Source organism: Citrus clementina, unplaced genomic scaffold (genome assembly GCF_000493195.1).
Source record: "Citrus clementina cultivar Clemenules unplaced genomic scaffold, Citrus_clementina_v1.0 scaffold_1, whole genome shotgun sequence".
NCBI classification, from domain to species: Eukaryota; Viridiplantae; Streptophyta; class Magnoliopsida; order Sapindales; family Rutaceae; genus Citrus; species Citrus x clementina.
Genome location: NW_006263303.1, coordinates 26912938 through 26930842, shown reverse-complemented (window position 1 = coordinate 26930842; position 17905 = coordinate 26912938). Strand labels below are relative to the sequence as shown.

Genomic DNA, 17905 nt, shown 5'->3' with positions numbered 1-17905 from the left:
GGGGGGAGGCGCTAAGTTGACAATCTATTGACTTATTTTAATGTGAATCGATCCTAAAGAGGTACAGTTCTATGTTTACCCCTTGACAATCAACAATTATCTGAGAAAATTAACGAATATATAACATAATGAGTTAATATCCCGAAGTCACAGCTAATTCATATGGGTGAGGAGGTCAGGATGGTATTTAATTGTAACAAAGGACGCATCCGTAATTTGAAAGGTCTTCACAATAACACAACAGGCCAACAACAGATATTTTGATGATTTTTTGTTTCTTGTAAGGGCAAAAATATTTGAAAAGCAAATAAAAGACGGAAAATGTAACCGACTCATAAAGAGATACAGGCTACTACAAGTAAAAATGTTCTATACAAAATCATATATGAGTGTGATTTTAGTACATTTCGACATCTGTAAGATGAAGAGAAATTCTTGGGTCTCGGTCCCTTTTTTTGGCCCTTTCACTGGTAAAGCCACAAGACAAGAGTCTTTTAATGTAGTACGCAAAAGATAAAGGAACTTTTATTGGATACTCAAAAACAATTTCTTTATTAAAGTACTGATATTTGAACGTGTGCGTGTATATATATATATATATAATGACAGCATTATTCATTTCATATTATAGTATTGCTGTCTCAATCATAATTAGGGATGACATTAAGCATAGTAAATAAGACGGTCATTTAAGGCCTTATATTTTTTTAAGATTTTATTTTTTTAATATTTTTTTAATAATTCTCTAATTAATGAAATTTTTTTTTAAAATTATGTATTGTATAAAAGCCTATTAGACATCTTGATAATTAACAACTATACTATAATTAAGAATTATTTTTTTATAAAAAACAATATTTAGTAATATTAATGTTAAAGAGATATAATTACTAATATTGTTTAATCATTAATTCATTTATTATTAGTTTTTTCAAGAAAAAAATTAAATTCTTTATCTTTTCGGTTTCCTTAAAAAAAAACCTTGATTATTTAACGTTGAAATCTTTGGCTTTTAATATTCCTTTTAATTTCTATTAAAATCTTATAATATAAAAAATAATAGATAGAAAAATTTCTTGCTCCTTTTTTTACAAAGAAAATTATTACATTCATTGGTTGATTTAAAAAGGAAAAAAAGATTCTTGAAATTCAAAGTCCATATCTATTATCTTTTAATCAATTCATCATCTTAACTTTTTATGCGCAACCATTCTAAATATTCTATTTCAAAATAATATTGTTCTTATTTATTTTTTGTTTATTTTGGTAATAATTCTAATAGAAGTAAAAAAAAATCTTGACTATTTTTTAGGTTTTGCTTTTGAAAGTTTTTAAATCTTTTTTATTACTGATAAAATTTAAGAATGAAAGATGGAATGAACTTTTGAGTCTTTTTATATTTCTTTGAGTATTGAAATTATAAAATAAAAAGAGGGCCCACAAAAAAAAATTTGCCCAAGACTTCAAATATTTTAGAGCCGGCCCTTATCATAATAGTATTATATATGGATAATGAAAGAAATAAGATATCAAGTAAAGTGATGCAATTGAAATTTCTTCTCGAACTACACGCTCATGTCATTTTTTCATTGTTTGTACATTTAGTTCAATATTCTTTATTTCGTGTGTCTGAATATTGCTACTATGATAAGTACACAATTACAGAAAAATTTAAAAAAAAAAATTGCTTGCAGTGAAGCTGAATTTTTTGGCATGTATGTAAATGTTTGGACAAAGAAGGATTAATATTAAAAAATAGGGTAAGCTCGTATACGTAATAAAGGATTCTCTGTCTGATCAATCGGTTTTGCACTTTAAATTTGAAGTTCAGCTCTAGCAAATTGCAGGCAAATGCATGTATGTCACTTTTGGTTGGCTAAATTTTTTCAGGCTTTTTAAGCCAATTTTACGTTCATGAGAATGGTCCTAATTGTTTTATTAGTGAGCGAGGCTTGTGTTCGTCCCACTTCATGCGAAAACGATCCGACTGAGTCTGCCGCTCATGACTTTAGGTAGCGTTTACTTTTTGGATTGTAGTGGGTATCCTCAGGAGTGAGAATCCTATGATTGAGAGTGTGGAGTGGGAGCGAGAGTGAGAGTATGTTGTTTACTTACACTAGAATGGAAGCATGAAATAATATTCGAATCTAATTTATGTGTTTACTTTGTCTTGGATTGGGAGTAAATTATTTCAAATTATAATTTTATCCTTATTTAAAGAATTATAGTTTTTAATTACAAAGTTAATAAAAAATATATTTCATGAATAAATATTTATTTTATTATATTTGTAAATTTATAATAATTATTAATATTCTTAATTATGTACATCATAATTTTTTATTAATTTTAATTTTAATTATATAAATTAAAAACTATTGATAAGGGCAATATAAATGAAACATTTTACTATTAACATAATACGAAATTAATATTTTCTTAGAATAAACTATTTATTAGTATTAATTATTAATATTAAATAAATATAATACTATTATGTTTAAATAAATATAATAATATTACATTTTCAAATAAAGATGGTATATAGTAATATTATTAATTCTCTATTAATATAATATTATTATTTTTAAGTAATTTAAACTTAGAATCAAACCAAATTATTATTTAGTTAAATATAATAATATTATTTAAATATTTATTAAATATAATTATAGTAAATTTAATAAAAGGGGTAAAAAAGAAGGGTAAATAGAAAATGAAACTTTATTTTATTTTATTTAATATAATTATATTAAATTTATTATTACATAAAATAATATTATTTAATATAAAATTAATATTGTATTAGAATATAAATGAAGATAGCATATAGTAATATTTATTAATTCTCTATTAATATAATAATATTATTGTTAAGTAATTTTAACTTAGAATTAATACAAATTATTATTTAGTTAAATATAATAATATTTATTCAAATAAATATAATATTATTTATTTTATTTTATTAAATATTAAATATTAAATTAAATAAGAAAAATGGTAGAAAAGAGAGAGGTGGGAGTCCTCTCCCTATGGGAGTCTCACTCCCACTCTCCACTCTAAAAATAGATGGGACTTACGGAGTGAGATTTTGAATCCTTCCTCAAATTGTTGAAGTAAACATTAGAGTGAAAGAAATCTACACTTCTCCCTCCCACTCCAGAAAATAAACGCAGCTTTAATTAGTTGAATGATTGTATCACAATCCGAATTTTTTTGGGATTTGAGATGGGGGTGTTTGACCTTGAAATCACATCCTTCAAAATATATATTTATTATAAACTATTGTCACCCTCAGCGTCAACAAGGAATACACCCTTATTCCACTCTAATTTGAGGTGGGATCCACACCACTATGTGTCGAATTTTGGGTGGACCAATGAAAGAGAGAAGCAGGAGCACCATGAGGCCCAATTTGAAGCCCATGATAAGCACAAGTTATTCGAAAGTCGATCCACTAGGCCTTCCACCTTCATGGTGGGAATGTAATATTATATCGCAAGAATCTCGAATGCTGGTTTCTCACAAAATGATATTATTTTGCTGGGGCAGAATTTTTCTTAGATCAGAATCATTAGATAAAGTTTGTATATATGCCACAGTTTATGCTCTTATATTTCTTCACAATTTTTTCAGTGATTCTCCAAGGTATGTTTGTAACCGTCGATCAATCTTCTGCTTCATTTCAAATATTCATGATGGGTTCTTATAAGTTTATTAAATACCTTTATATATTAGAACTTTTATTCCATGTGAGATTTTAAAATCAAAATGTCCCATTATTTCTAACTGGGTGACTTCACAGATCCCATCTTCTACAAGCAGCAATCCTCTTTACGGCGTCCGTCAACAAACTACACCGATATTAATCTTATATTATGACACCAAAATATTACACATGAAATCCATTATTTTCCTCACCTGTTATTTTTATTTTTAGCATATGTAAAAGATAATTGAGAATATATACTTTAAGGTATCCTGGATAGACAGATATAGGTTTTTTTTTACCCCCCACAACACTCAGCCGTGAACAATTATGATTATTTAATTAGAAGCACATTATCTCTCAGTATTGTTCGAAACGTGGGCTGAACTGTTTAGAACAAGTTGGTATACACTTTATAATACCTAATATTCGCAACCAAATCATCAAACGCATCTTTCGGATATCATATATATGGAAGTGGATGTACCCCGCCAAAGTTGCAATTAATTAAGCAAAACAAAAATGATATTGTGAATTTGTGATAAGCTGTTTGAGTCTTTGACTGAACAAATCATTTCAATTCAACAATAGTCGAGTTGAAATGTGAATACAATCTCTCTCTTACCCCCCCTCCAAAAAAAAAAAAAAAACAATAATGGGCTATTGTTGCTTCTTAATTAACAATTATATTGGCTAAAGCTAGATTGATTGACTCATATTCATCTTTTTTTTCGTACATATGAGCATATTTTAGTTGCCGTTTGAGATCCATACATATTTTCTTGTATTGTTATTTTAACTAGTTCCATATATCTGTAAGCTTTATTTTCTTGCCTTATTAAAGACGGTTCTTTTTTTCTTAGGTTACTTTAATTTATTACGGCAAAAGAATATATGATGCTACAGTTGTATTATATTCGTCGAACTGTAATTTCCAAACTTTTAATATTAAGCTTTTCAGAAATTAAATTAGACTATAGTTTTACAGTTATGTATTATATCATCAATCTACTGCACATAATTATTGATAATTATCACATGATGTGCAAGATATTATTTAGCGATCATATGTGCATCGATACAAAAGTTGGGTAACAATGCTATCACAATGTCCTTGACCATTAGCAAACACATTGGCACGCTTGATTTGTCACGGCACTGAGCTCCGCATATTTCACTTAAATCTGTATTACAAGTGGTGGCAACGGTGGTGCCGGCTGAGCATCAAAAGGATAAAAGCATGTGCACATACCGCAAGAGCCTTGGCCTTGAGCACCATAAAAGGATTTACACCCTGAATCACAATCACTGCCACATGCATCTAAGCCTGCTGAGCATGAATCTCCATTGATATTGCGCAGTACTTCGCCAGAATTTGAATAAATTAATTGAATGGGCATTTGGAGGAGATAATACAAATAAACAAAAGCGCACGCACGTACACACATAAACAACGGTTAGTTTCGTTCTATTATTACTTTTAAAGTAATCGTGATGTTGGTGGCGAATGATTGAATATAATTATAAGTTGCAAGGACATATAGTCAATAATTTAGTTCAGGAAGTGAAAGTTCATGACGTAGAATATTTCTCAAATTTTAATAACAACATATGACATTTACATCACTGTTATGTTTAAAATTCACAAGTTGTTGTAGATATATTAAAATTGTACGAAGTTGTTTTGATATTATACCCAAACAAAATCTCTATGAACCCATCTTAGATCATTGTGGCTCCAACTATAATCAATTATGAAGAAAAGTAATAGAACACTTCGCAAAACAAAATGATTTTGAAAAATGTTATAAAAATGGTGTAAAAGAAATTTTCGTTCTTATGGATTTCGTTGCAGGTTGCTGTATATATGGATTAGCAAGAACTTGTTTCTATTTTCTTTACACGCTACCATGCAAAATTGTGACTATTTAATTAAAAGGACATTATCTTTAAGTAAAGTCCGAAAAGTGCATTGAGCTACCTTGAACAAATTGGAATACGCTTTGTCATACTTAATATTCACAACAAAATAATCAATTGCATGTTTAGGATAACATATATATGGAAGTGGATGTATTCACCAAATTTGCTATTAATTAAGCACATGAAAACGCTATTATGATAATTTGAGTTTTTGACTAAACAAATCATTTCAATTCAACCAATAGTAGAGTGAAATGCGAATACAATCTTTGTCCCGCTGAAGCTTAATGGGCTATAGTTTCTCTAGTTAATAATTTTACTGGCTAACGTAGATTGGTTCATATTCATCTTTCTCCGAAGAATAAGCATTTTTTACTCGCCGTCTAAGTGTGTGTGTGTGTGTGTGTGTATTTCTTTATAGTTATTTTAACTAGTGGTAAGAAGCGGTTTTCATATAACTCAGATTCTGAAATTGAGTTTGAATGGGTGAGTGAAAACGTACAGAAAAAATTTTTTTAAAAAAAAATTGAGTTTGAATTCATACCAACTATAAGGTTTTGTCTTACTGAGCATTTTTCATGAGGGAGAGAGTAGATATACTTTAAAGAATCTCCTGTCATATACATTAAATCACCTATCAAAACTTTAAATTTCATTTTAAAGAGTTCATGTTAGGCAAGAATCTTATATGCCAAGATATATACGCTGCCACCAAATATATATCATTAGTAAACTGAGCAACCCTGTACATCAAATATTCAGATACTTCTGTCTACATCATTCTTCATTTCAAAGAGCATCAATGTTAGTTGTATCATGCACATATATTATGAAATTCATATTTGTTCCCCCACCTGCTTACATGAGACAAAAGTTTACTTTTGAAGATCAAATTTCCGCATAATTGAAATTCAGTTTCTACCTTTTTGCTTTCGATCTTCGAACACTGGAATATAGAGCCAAGTTGTTTTAAAACCATAACTAACTGTGCTGATTTCTTAAGAACCGAAACCATTAAAAATTCAGTTTATTTAATGGAGTTTGAATTCTCTATAAATTTTTAAAGATTTTATGTCATGCATGTATTTATAAAAATAAATAATTGATTAAAAAATTAAAAAATTTGTACATTCTTAATTGTGTCACAATTACTAATTAATTACTTGTATTCAATTTATTGATAGACTTTGTTAAAAATTAAAATCTCTGAGTGGGTTATAAACAATGTATAATTAGTAACTATGAGTCATTACCTAAAAGACAATAAATAAATAAATAATATTCTAATACAATATACTTTATTAGTTTATTCCTTACTTTAATATCTTAAAGAATCCCTTATTGAAAAATTATTCAGTAACTATAAACAGTTTTTTTATATTGCTAGCATCCTATATGCTCATTGCATACAAGATTTATATTCTCTTATCCGCACAATTAAACAAGAATTGTTGCTTAATCTATAGCCACATAAAAAGCTAATGAAATTCAAGATCCTTAGAATATTGCATAACTTTAGCAGCCTTTTGACAAAAGATAAAGATAGAGTGATGATTTAGGTAGCACCATTTAGATTTATGTTTCTGGGATCCAAATCATGTTATTGGTGCAATGATTCTGAAATACAAAATTTGCAGAGTCATCCACTAGGGTCTTCTTCGTTGCCTTCTTGTTTTTTGTGTGCCAATTGCCAATGTTTAATTGTACAATTTGTTCACTTTATTGTATATGGTGGATATCTTTTTCACATAAGCCATGGCTTTTGCATCTTTCTTATCAACTTTTGCATAGGCTTTCAAGGGTTTAATTTTATAATTTCTTCATCAACGAATATAAATAATTGCTCCTTTAGTGTTTCCACATCCGCATTTTTTTTGGTTAAATCATTGAGATTCTCTGGTTTCTAAATGTTAGTGCTCTTGAAAGGCAATGACACAATACGCAATATCGAATTTCCCTCAACATGCCTAGTTAATTTTCTTGTACAATCAACTCACCTTTCAAGATAATGGAGCGGGTCAAAGGCTAAGCTTTTTAGAAAGATCAAATGGCTCTTGGTTAAATAAAGTTGTCTATATGTGACCACTTTAGTGTGTGGGGGGGAGACTATCGAAGATAAAAATTTGTGAGTGATTTTAAGGATAAATATTTATTTATTCCTTCTATTTTGTTGTAGAGATCTATTTAATTTTTATATTTTAAAAAATATTTTAAGATAATCTTATTGATTAATATGTTATATTTCCTACTCTTACTTTTTCTTACTTTTTATAATAATATCCTTAGCGATATTAATAAAAATAAAAAAAATTAATTTATCCAATGATCCTTGAAAGTAGAACAAATTTTTTAAAAAAATAGTGAAGCGTTTATGTTATTATTTTACTTGTAGGATTAATTTAGTAAATTAATTTTTTATAAATAATTATTAGGTAAGATTATTGCAAGAATACAAAAAAGAAAAGTTCTTTTATAGTGATATCTATTGGTTAATTTGCTAATAAATAATTATTTGTTTAATTAATTAATTAAATTTTTTATAGGTAAATTGATCGATGTCAACAGTATTGTTGTAAGGATATTATTGTAAAAGTAAAGAACAAGTATGGGCAAAAATATAATGCATTTAATAGCACGAATGTCTTATGGCATTCTTTAAAATATAAGGATTAAACATCTACTTAAGTCAAACATAGGGGCTAAACGAGCATTTATCCATGATTTTAACTTTAATTAGCAATACGACTAATTATATCTACATACACTTAAGAAAGTTTTTTTCCCCCTAAATCTATTTAAAACTATTAATACACCTTGCTCACATAGTAATGTGTTAAATCAATGAAAGAGTAAAAACTAACGATATAGGAAAATTTCTTAAGTGTATGTAGATAGATGAGAACCATGTGACAACTTAAATAGGAAAATTTCTTAAGTGTTTCGGAGCATTACTTCCTTTTCATTCACTTATTGTTATGTGTATATTTCAACCAATCATGATAAGATACATATACATATACATGTAGTAAATAGTGAATGGATAACAATCAATACTCCAATAACACCAAAAAACTTCTCAATAGATAGGTGTACTGAATTAGTTTATACGTGAGTGTAAATAAGTTTTAATAATATTATTCATTACAAAACTATTAATATACAAGAGTTTATATGGTGGACAATCTCAATTTTCTTAAGTAACATTTGGCTTTAGATTTTTGAAGTTTCAGGAAAGTAAAGTCTTATATAGGTTTATTGTTTTTGAAGAAAAGTGTGTTAGGTTACATAACAATTGTTTATCCAAAAAGCATCGTGAAAAGTAGGCACCTTGCTGGTTTATTTACAGTATATTGCAACATTGCATGAGAGGACAGCTTTTGTTGCAAGTATGCCTTTTTCTACTATCATGGCCAATCCTGTTCTAAATTGTTTAAAAATTTTTATATTTGCTCCCCCACCTGCAACGTATGACGGAATGTATATTTTAAGGCAGTTTCCGAGCAATAGGAAGACCTCCAAATCTACAGGATTGGGAACCTCTTTTTACATATTTGTACTTTTAGTCCTTTATAAATTATCCACCCATCCTAATCTCGACTTTTCCAACAAAATAAATAATGTCACGTATATAAAAGTTAGGATACAAAATTCGTGTTGTAACGAATACGATTGTTAAATGATAGTAAGATTTTGGATTGAATTGATTTGAATGAGTTAGATTTTGTACCATTTTACTTTTAAAATCGAATGTGTATGCTTGGGAATACTCGGTTGTTTAATTTGTATGCCAACAATGTAAACATTATATCTCTCAGTGGTCTCTAAAGATATGATCCGATTAAAAGTTCAGCAAGCAAACACACCTTTAATAATAACATATGCCAAACTCCTCAGTATTGTGAGAATTGAATAATGGATGTAACGTCAACAATCACCATACAATCTTCTCCTCTTGATAAAGCCTACATTTTGGTAACGTATTCTCATCTCAAACCACGGTAAATAGTGGGATCCCGACATTAAATCTATGAAAATATTTAGCCCCGTTGGTTTCAATTATTGAGCACGCCTTAAAGAGCGGCACAAGGATTGTGCAGTTGAAATGAAAATGATGGGCATATAATGGATTCCAACAGTCCGAGATAAGAGGAAGAAGAAAGCGGGCTACTTCAAGAGTAATTTTTGGAGAAAATATAGTGCTAGATGGACAATGGTTAGTGGAAAACGTGTCAGCGATTCACAATCTTATAGTTGCCTACTGCGGGCCTTGTCGGGTGAAGAAAGAGGAACACGGACGTGGCCCATTTTATTATTTATGTTTTCTTTGTCACCGAATTAGACATTGAGCAGTTCTAGTTTCTGACGCGAGCATGTTCATGCATCATACAAAGCAACAAAAGGCATTAAGACTTTTGAGACCCTAAAAATTCAAAACTAAATAAATAAATAAGGAACAAAAGGCATTTTGTTTAGTATGCATGGTAATTAAAAAAACAAAATTGATTTCCACATTTGTCATTGCCCCTTTTTGGGACTTTATTACCCCACTTTTTTTTTTTTGATTACATGAGACTATTGCTCAAATTACAGTTCATATTACATGAGAGTATAATTGATATGTACAATCATATATTTATACTGAGCCCTATTGATATGAATGCTGATATGACACCGTTCAGATTTTTAACCCTCTCAAATATTCGAGGGATGTCAAACTCCCATCCTGGGAGAAAGACTGTCTTCACTTGAGCTCAAGGACTCCAAGGAAGAATATTTAAATTAAACCCTTACAATGCGACTGCGGAGGCTCGAACCCCTTCCCTCACATTTGTGAGGGAGTGGCTCTAGCCACTTGGGCTAAGCCCAAATGGTTTTATTACCCCACTTTTACTTTGGGTTGAGCCGTTGAATGAGATTGAGAGCTGTCGTTCTTTCTTGAAAACTAATTTGTGGGACAATGAACAAAATAAACTTGGATCCTTGACCCTAGTGGGAGAGAATTAAAAAAAAAATGAAGAGGAAAGTAGAATCGTTCTTTTAGTTATGTTTTGTAAAATAAACTTAGCAAAGTAAATAGAAGATGAAAATGACAATTTTGAGTCTTAGGGACTTCAAATACGATTAAATAACAATTACGGCTCCTTAACGAGGGAGAAAAAAATTAAATAATTTACTTTTTGTATAAAAAATTAAAATAATAAGAAATATAAATTAGTAAGAGGTATTAATATATTTTCAACATTTAGGAGTTACTGATTATTAATAATTTTCTCAACTTTTTATTTTTTTACTTAATATCTTAAAATTGTCATTATAATTATAAAAAAAATCAAAATTTCGGGGGTTGCGCGGACTTCCGCCACTAAGTGAGTGGCAAAACCCCAATTTCAATATTTTGACGTCACCTCCACTCGATTCCAAATAGATAATGATATTGACACTTTCAAAATTACATAATGGTATCATCCACCAATTATGAAGGCAAAATAGATGCGAAAATGACAATTATGAGTGGAGAAACTGATAATCATGATTGGAATTAGTCATTTCAAATTGATTTGATGTGCTTCCAAATGTTCACCACATAATTTGAGTCGAATTTCTGGCACTTGTGGTATGTGGAAAGCTCTCTGAAAATAATGCTATTCAATAAAAGTATAAACCATCAACAGACGTAGTTATATTGACATTCATTTTCTGCCATTTAAGTGCCCATGCTTGATCATTCAAGTCAAAATAAGTAAGGGCTATGCTTATAACTATTGTGTCTCTTTAATTTTAAAGAAAATGGAATACTTACACTTTTAAAGTTTGAAAAATAGTTATAAAAATCTCTAAATTTTTAAAAGAAGATATCAAAACTCCATTTTTTAAGCATAATATCCTTTAAATTTAATAATTAGAAGATTGACTTTAATGCTTTTTAATTAATACAAATTCAATATAAACAATATAATCTATCTAGTAGACTAAAAAAAATTTTAACATTTAAAATCAATATTAAAAATTTAAATTATTATATTTATTTTAATAATATATTTATATTTATTATGAAGATTTTAAATAAATCTTTAGGTTAAATAGATTTTACAATTAACAAAATATATCCCTATTATTAATATTAAATAATAATCAAAATAATTTTAATTTTAATTTATTTATTTGAGAACGCTGGCTGAAAACGAAGTTGCTAGAATGTTGTTTCGGAAGGGTCGCTCTAAGGGGAGGCAAAACCAGATATGGTTTTAGATTCAAGAGCGAAGGATATAAAAATATTTTTAAATATATTATTATTACTATTATTTTAATGTCACATATCTATTTATTATAAAATTTTGGGGTCAATTTTTTTTTTTGTTTTATAAAGTCAAAGATATTATGGTCAAAAGAGGGTCTTGATGCCTCTTATTAAAAACTTGGGGGGTCTTTATGAATATTTTTCCCAAACCTTGAGAGTGCAAGTATCATTTTTCTTAATTTTAAAACAATACTGATAAATTATTCTGTAAACATTCACTTTTACTTTACAACTAAATATTTATTAATCATGCATCCACTCACTTATATCACGCATTTTAATTCCAAACATATCTTAAAATAATTGTTAGCCCTAAACATTTAAACTGGTAGAAAATAAACCACATTATTGCATAGGTAAGGTTATACATCCCAAATTCCATCGGGCAACTAAAGATGAAATCACAAGTACATCAGCGGCAAGCTCATGTATGTGAGATCTTGCTCATCAAAGATTAGATTCTATAGAGAGCAACTATCAACATCTGTAGCATTGACCACAGGCAAACCCCTTCATCAAATTTGTAATGATGGATCCAGGTAAAACTGGTCCTTCATCTCAATTGGACAAATTTTTAATTACGAATAGATATTTTGATTCAAATTATCCATAAGTTGATGATCTAACTTTTGTTCTTGTTAATGAGCCAAACCTGTCATTGGACATTGGATGCAGAAAAAGTGAACCACTGGCATTGACAAATTATGGCTTGATATGTGATTTATGATACCTACAAAATATAGTTATTCAATAGAATGCGTGCATGTAATGAGAGTATGAGACTGAAATAAAAGTAACATGTAACAAGTAACCAGACAAATTAACGCCAGATTGAAGAAATTGAATGCAGTCTTTAGTTACCTTGAGGATCTCAATATCCAGCTCAATGACCTTTAGGATTCCACATCTACTCTTCCAATGACATCACTCTTTGTACGACTGAATTCAGAACCTGAAAACAGAGAAGGTTGAGAGGCACTTTGAATCAAAGAAGTTATTATATTTAAATGAACCTTACTCGTCATACTTCACCTTCTAGATAAAGAGGCAGGAATTCTTTTAAATAATAACATTAGATAGATGTAAGCATTGAAAACAAAATCAGAGCCCATTTTGTCAAACAGGCACCTTTTTTGGGTATTTTCTGATGCATTTTTTCTCTTTCTATCATGAATAAGATTTGTACAGTAACATCGTTATAGGCAGTGTAATGCAATTGAAAAAACAGTAGAGCTCCAGAAACAAATTAACTTGCAAAAACTGTTTCCTTTACCAATTTTAAAGTAAACAAGAAACAAGACTGCATGTAACTTAAAACAAATGAAAAAGATAGACCAGTTTACCTCAGAAAAGCAATGTGTACATCATGATTGATTCCAGATGACAACAAATTGTCAAAATCTCCTCAAATTTATAGTTACCAATCTGTAGCTGCCTCAGGAATGCAATGACAACAAAGGATAGAGAGTTACTCTATAGAAAATCTCCTGGCAATAAATTCATTAGTGATGATTGTTTTAGTTGTAGGCTTGGTGACTGGAGGACAATATGGCTGTTCTTCTTTGCCCAGGTACCAGCCATATATAGAATGAAAGATTTTATCAAAATTTTGGCACTTTTTCTTTGTCATTCAAACAGACTCAAGAGTTCTTTTCCAAAAAAGTATGAGCATTTTAACTATTTCCAATTAGACTGCTTCGGATCATCAATTCCAATCCAGCTACAACCAGGAGTCTTACTGACACCCTTCTCTCTCATCAAAGCCCTCATCTTTGCCGAGTCATCCCACATTTTCAAATTTGCAAATATTTTCGATGAGATAACATAGTTCCCAGAATTTGAAGATTCTATCTCCGGAAGCAGTTGCATCACCCGCTGACTTACATCAGTATTTTTCTGCTTCTGACATGCACCAAGCAAAGCCCCTAGAACAATCTCATCTACTTTTTCAGGCATCCTCTCAACAAAATCCCAAGCTTCAGACAAATGTCCAGCTCGTGCATAAAGATCAACCATGCAAGAGTAATGCTCACTCTTTGGGATTAACCCAAATGATGAACTCATCAAATCAAACAATCGACGACCTTCATCAACCAATCCAGCATGAACACATGCAGAAAGTACTCCTATAAACGTGACATCGTTTGGGCGGGCAGCCCCACCCTCCTTAGACATGCGCTCGAACAGTAACAATGCCTCATGGGCTCGTCCATTAAAAGCAAGTGCCGAAATCATGGCATTCCAAGAGACCTCATTTGTTACAGGCATGTCTTCAAAAACTTTTAGTGCATCATCTATGCTCCCACACTTAGCATGCATGTCAATTAAAGCAGTAGCAACAAATATGTCATGTCGTAGGCCTCTTTGTGACGCATATTTATCAACCCACTTCCCCAAATCAAGAGCCCCAATAGAGGCACATGCAGATAGTACTCCTATCAATGTAATTTTATCTGGATTAACTCCAGCGTATTTCATGCGATTGAACAGCATTATTGCTTCATTCGACAAGCCATTTTGTGCATATCTGTCTTACGTCAAATAAACAGTTACTAAGCACAGAAACCAATAAAATATAGTTACTGCATAGAAGATTCATATGTTAAAAAAGAAAAAATATGCATACATGTAAAAATATGATGCAAAGACAGTCAGTGTTGCCCGTCAGGAATCGCATTCTTACGAAAATTATATCGATGATGTTGTAACAGAGCCAATCCAAGTCAAGTTCCATCATCTTAGCACAATGCTTCTAAAATTGTTTACTAGGTAAAATTTCATATTTCAATATAATCAATAAGGAGGAAATGAGAAAAGCCATTATTTCAAGATAATCAATCACATTTTGCGCACCAAAATCTAAGCAAGAGAAATTTTTCTTTCCACGTTCATCAATCAGCGAGGAACTCTAAGATGTCAAATCAATTTGATTTTCAGCAAAAATCAACAGATCTTCAAATACTAATCATCTTTCTCATTGACATATCTAAACATTAGCAAAGACAGTCATTCTGAAGAGAAAAGCTAAGTCATCAGTTGGGCAAAAGCTCTCCAATTAGTCAAAGCTGTGCAGATGAATCTAAGCCAATGTTTCCTTCAGAGATGATTTTAAAACATAAAATAGTAAAGCAAGTGCAAACAAGAATCACTTACGCTGTGATCATTGCATTCCATGTAACTACATCTTTATTAACCATCGCATCAAAGACCTGCCTCGCAGACACTAAAGCCCCACACTTCCCATACATATCAATTAACGCAGAGCCCATATAAAAGTTCAAGTCCATCTTATTCTTCACCACAAACCCCTCCACCCACTTACCCAACACTAAATCCCCCAAGTCCCCACACGATCCAAGAACGCTCACTAACGTAATTTCATCTGGCAAAAACTCCTCCTCCCTCATTCTCCCAAACAACTCTACTGCTTCCTTCGCATAACCCATCTTCGAATACCCCGAAATCATCGAATTCCACGACACCAAATCTCTCTCTCTAATTTCATCAAACACCTTACGCGCACTATCCAATTTACCACACCTCGCATACATAGTAATCAAAGAATGACTCACGTGATCGTCCTCATCCAGTCCAATCTTAAACACCGATGAATGAACAGAAACCCCATGATTCAACGCCAAAAGATTCGCACACGATATAAACACAAACGGGTACGTAAAATTATCTGGTTTTAAGCCCAAACGTTTCATTTGGTAATAGAGTTTAAGAGAATGAGAGTATTTTTGCCACGCAGTTGTCAACCCGCGGATCATTACATTGAAAGCGTACTCATTGGGTCTCGAGATTTGGTGAAAGAGAAGGGAAGCGTAATTGAAGTCTTTAAGATCAATGATTCTGATAAGAAGGAAGTTGGGTTTTTGTATAAAATTTATCAGCATTTGAGTGTGAATTTGTTGCACTGTTTTTGTGGATGGACATTTTTTCAAGAGGGATAGGAGTTTTTCTCTTAGAAGACTTGGGTCGTTAAGTTCGGTAAAGGCAAGATGGCGGGAATAAGCTTTTGCTCGAAGAAGCATTATTTCCATTACATGTATGGCAACGTGCCATGAAACAAAAATAAAGCCCGCCGAGGGTGTATTTGTAATTGTAGTGTAGTGTAGCATAACTTTGAGAACATCATATTGACCTAAGATTTATTCATAATAATTTTCTCAAACGGACCTTTAAATGGGCCCAAAAAATAATCTTATGAATGTTGCAACAATTTGAAATTGACATCTACTTCTGACACCCCTGGGCAGTCCTCGTAGAAACCCCACCTCTTTAAATTTACAAGTTTAAATTTACAACATTCAAATATTTGAATGTTGAAAATTGCTGGCACCCCATCCAGAAAGGCGGTGCCAGCTTGCCTATTTTCACATAAACAACTACTTTGGCCATTTTATTGAGTTCGCACCTTGTTTTCGATTTTAATTATATATTATATATAAGGGGAGGTGATATCTTAATTTAAATTTTCTTATTTAAAATTTTGACATAAATTTTGAGTTATTGATTCATACAATTTAATAATAGATATTGAAAGTTAAAGTACCATTTAAAATTTGTCATTAAATAAAAATTTTGTAAGTAACTAAGAAAGGTACATCCAACTTCCTATTATACCCGTACTTCTTCATGTTGAAATCTAGGTAATTAACGGAGACTAAATAGAAGATAAAAAAGAACACTATATTTTAGTAATATTACTAAATTTCTAGACGTGAATATCCGGTAATGCTTTACATAGCAAGAATACTATTTTATTTTTTGACTTGTATGTAAGATAATAGCTAATTAAAATCTCTGCATTAATTCAATATTTTGAGGGCTAAAATCTCAATTACAGGAAAGAATTTGTTTCTCTTTTAAATTGACAACTTCACTGCCTAAGTAAGATCTTCAAATTGGAAGAATAAAAATGTACATTTGAAAGAATTTTCAAATAAAAGTTATTTATAATTCAATTTATGGCCATGCATAATAAAATTAACTCACTCTCCGTCTTCATTAATTTGACGCTAATTCATTTTCATGACAAAAAACTAAAAAAAAAGAAGAAGAAAGATTTCAACGTTTAGTTTAAACAAATATATTCTCAAATTTTATTGAATTGTAATTCTATGATGCTTAAGACGCATATATGGTTGCTCGTAATTTAGCAATCATATGTACATTGACACAAATATTGGGCACCAATATTATCACAAAATCCTTGACCACCTTTAAACTGAGCCGCACACTTGCCGTTGCAACATAGGTCGCGGCACTGATCACATGCACCTAAACCGGCGGTGCACTTTTTGGGCGATGGCGGCCGTTTCGACGGAGAGCCACAAGGGTAAAAGCATGTGCACAATGGAGGCTGAATGGTGCGGTCGCAAGAGCCTTGGCCTTGACCAGCGTGCCTAGTTTTACATTGTAAATCACAGTCATTGCTAGCGCCACATTGACCCAAGCCTTCTTGGCACGTATCTCCCTTGATGGTATGCACTACATTTCCACGTAAATTGATTAATTGAATTAGTAACTGAAAGATATAATCAAAAAATCAAATTTTATTGTAATATGATACAGGGAAAATAGTTTGACAATATTTGAAGAATTATGTTTTTCAAAAGTGTTGGGTATATATACGAGGGAAAAAAAAAACTTCATTTAAGCATTATTGGGAAATAGATAATGCAACTTGTATTTACTTACCTAATGCAAGGAGAATGAAGAAAAGGATAAAATTTGAGACAATAATCTTGGCCATTATATTCAGAGCACAAGACAAGATCTCAACTTCTTTTTTCGATTTTGATATATTTTCAGGTGACTACACTTATTTAAATAAAATTTGCTAGTAACTTAGGGAAGGTATATGCAATCTTTCTTTCTTTTTATATATATAGTAGCTCTGTAATATTGTTGAATCTCAGTTATGAATGAAAATTAGGAAAGAAGACTCAAATATAGTAAGCATG

General features: G+C 30.8%; 2 protein-coding genes across 2 annotated transcripts; both read right to left on the bottom strand.

The window, feature by feature from the left end:
- Positions 1 to 12293: 12293 nt before the first annotated feature.
- On the bottom strand, positions 12294 to 15970 carry LOC18056040 (pentatricopeptide repeat-containing protein At2g34400). Its single transcript, XM_006453226.2, has 4 exons — positions 15087 to 15970; positions 13277 to 14460; positions 12795 to 12885; positions 12294 to 12663 (listed from the first exon to the last, which is right to left on the bottom strand). The coding sequence occupies exons 1-2, from the start codon at positions 15968 to 15970 to the stop codon at positions 13611 to 13613; spliced, it is 1734 nt and encodes a 577-aa protein (XP_006453289.2). The 3' UTR covers positions 12294 to 12663; positions 12795 to 12885; positions 13277 to 13610.
- Positions 15971 to 17094: 1124 nt separating this feature from the next.
- On the bottom strand, positions 17095 to 17694 carry LOC18056039 (defensin-like protein 182). The gene is made up of 2 exons (XM_024177925.1): positions 17680 to 17694; positions 17095 to 17466 (listed from the first exon to the last, which is right to left on the bottom strand). The coding sequence occupies exons 1-2, from the start codon at positions 17692 to 17694 to the stop codon at positions 17095 to 17097; spliced, it is 387 nt and encodes a 128-aa protein (XP_024033693.1).
- Positions 17695 to 17905: the final 211 nt, after the last annotated feature.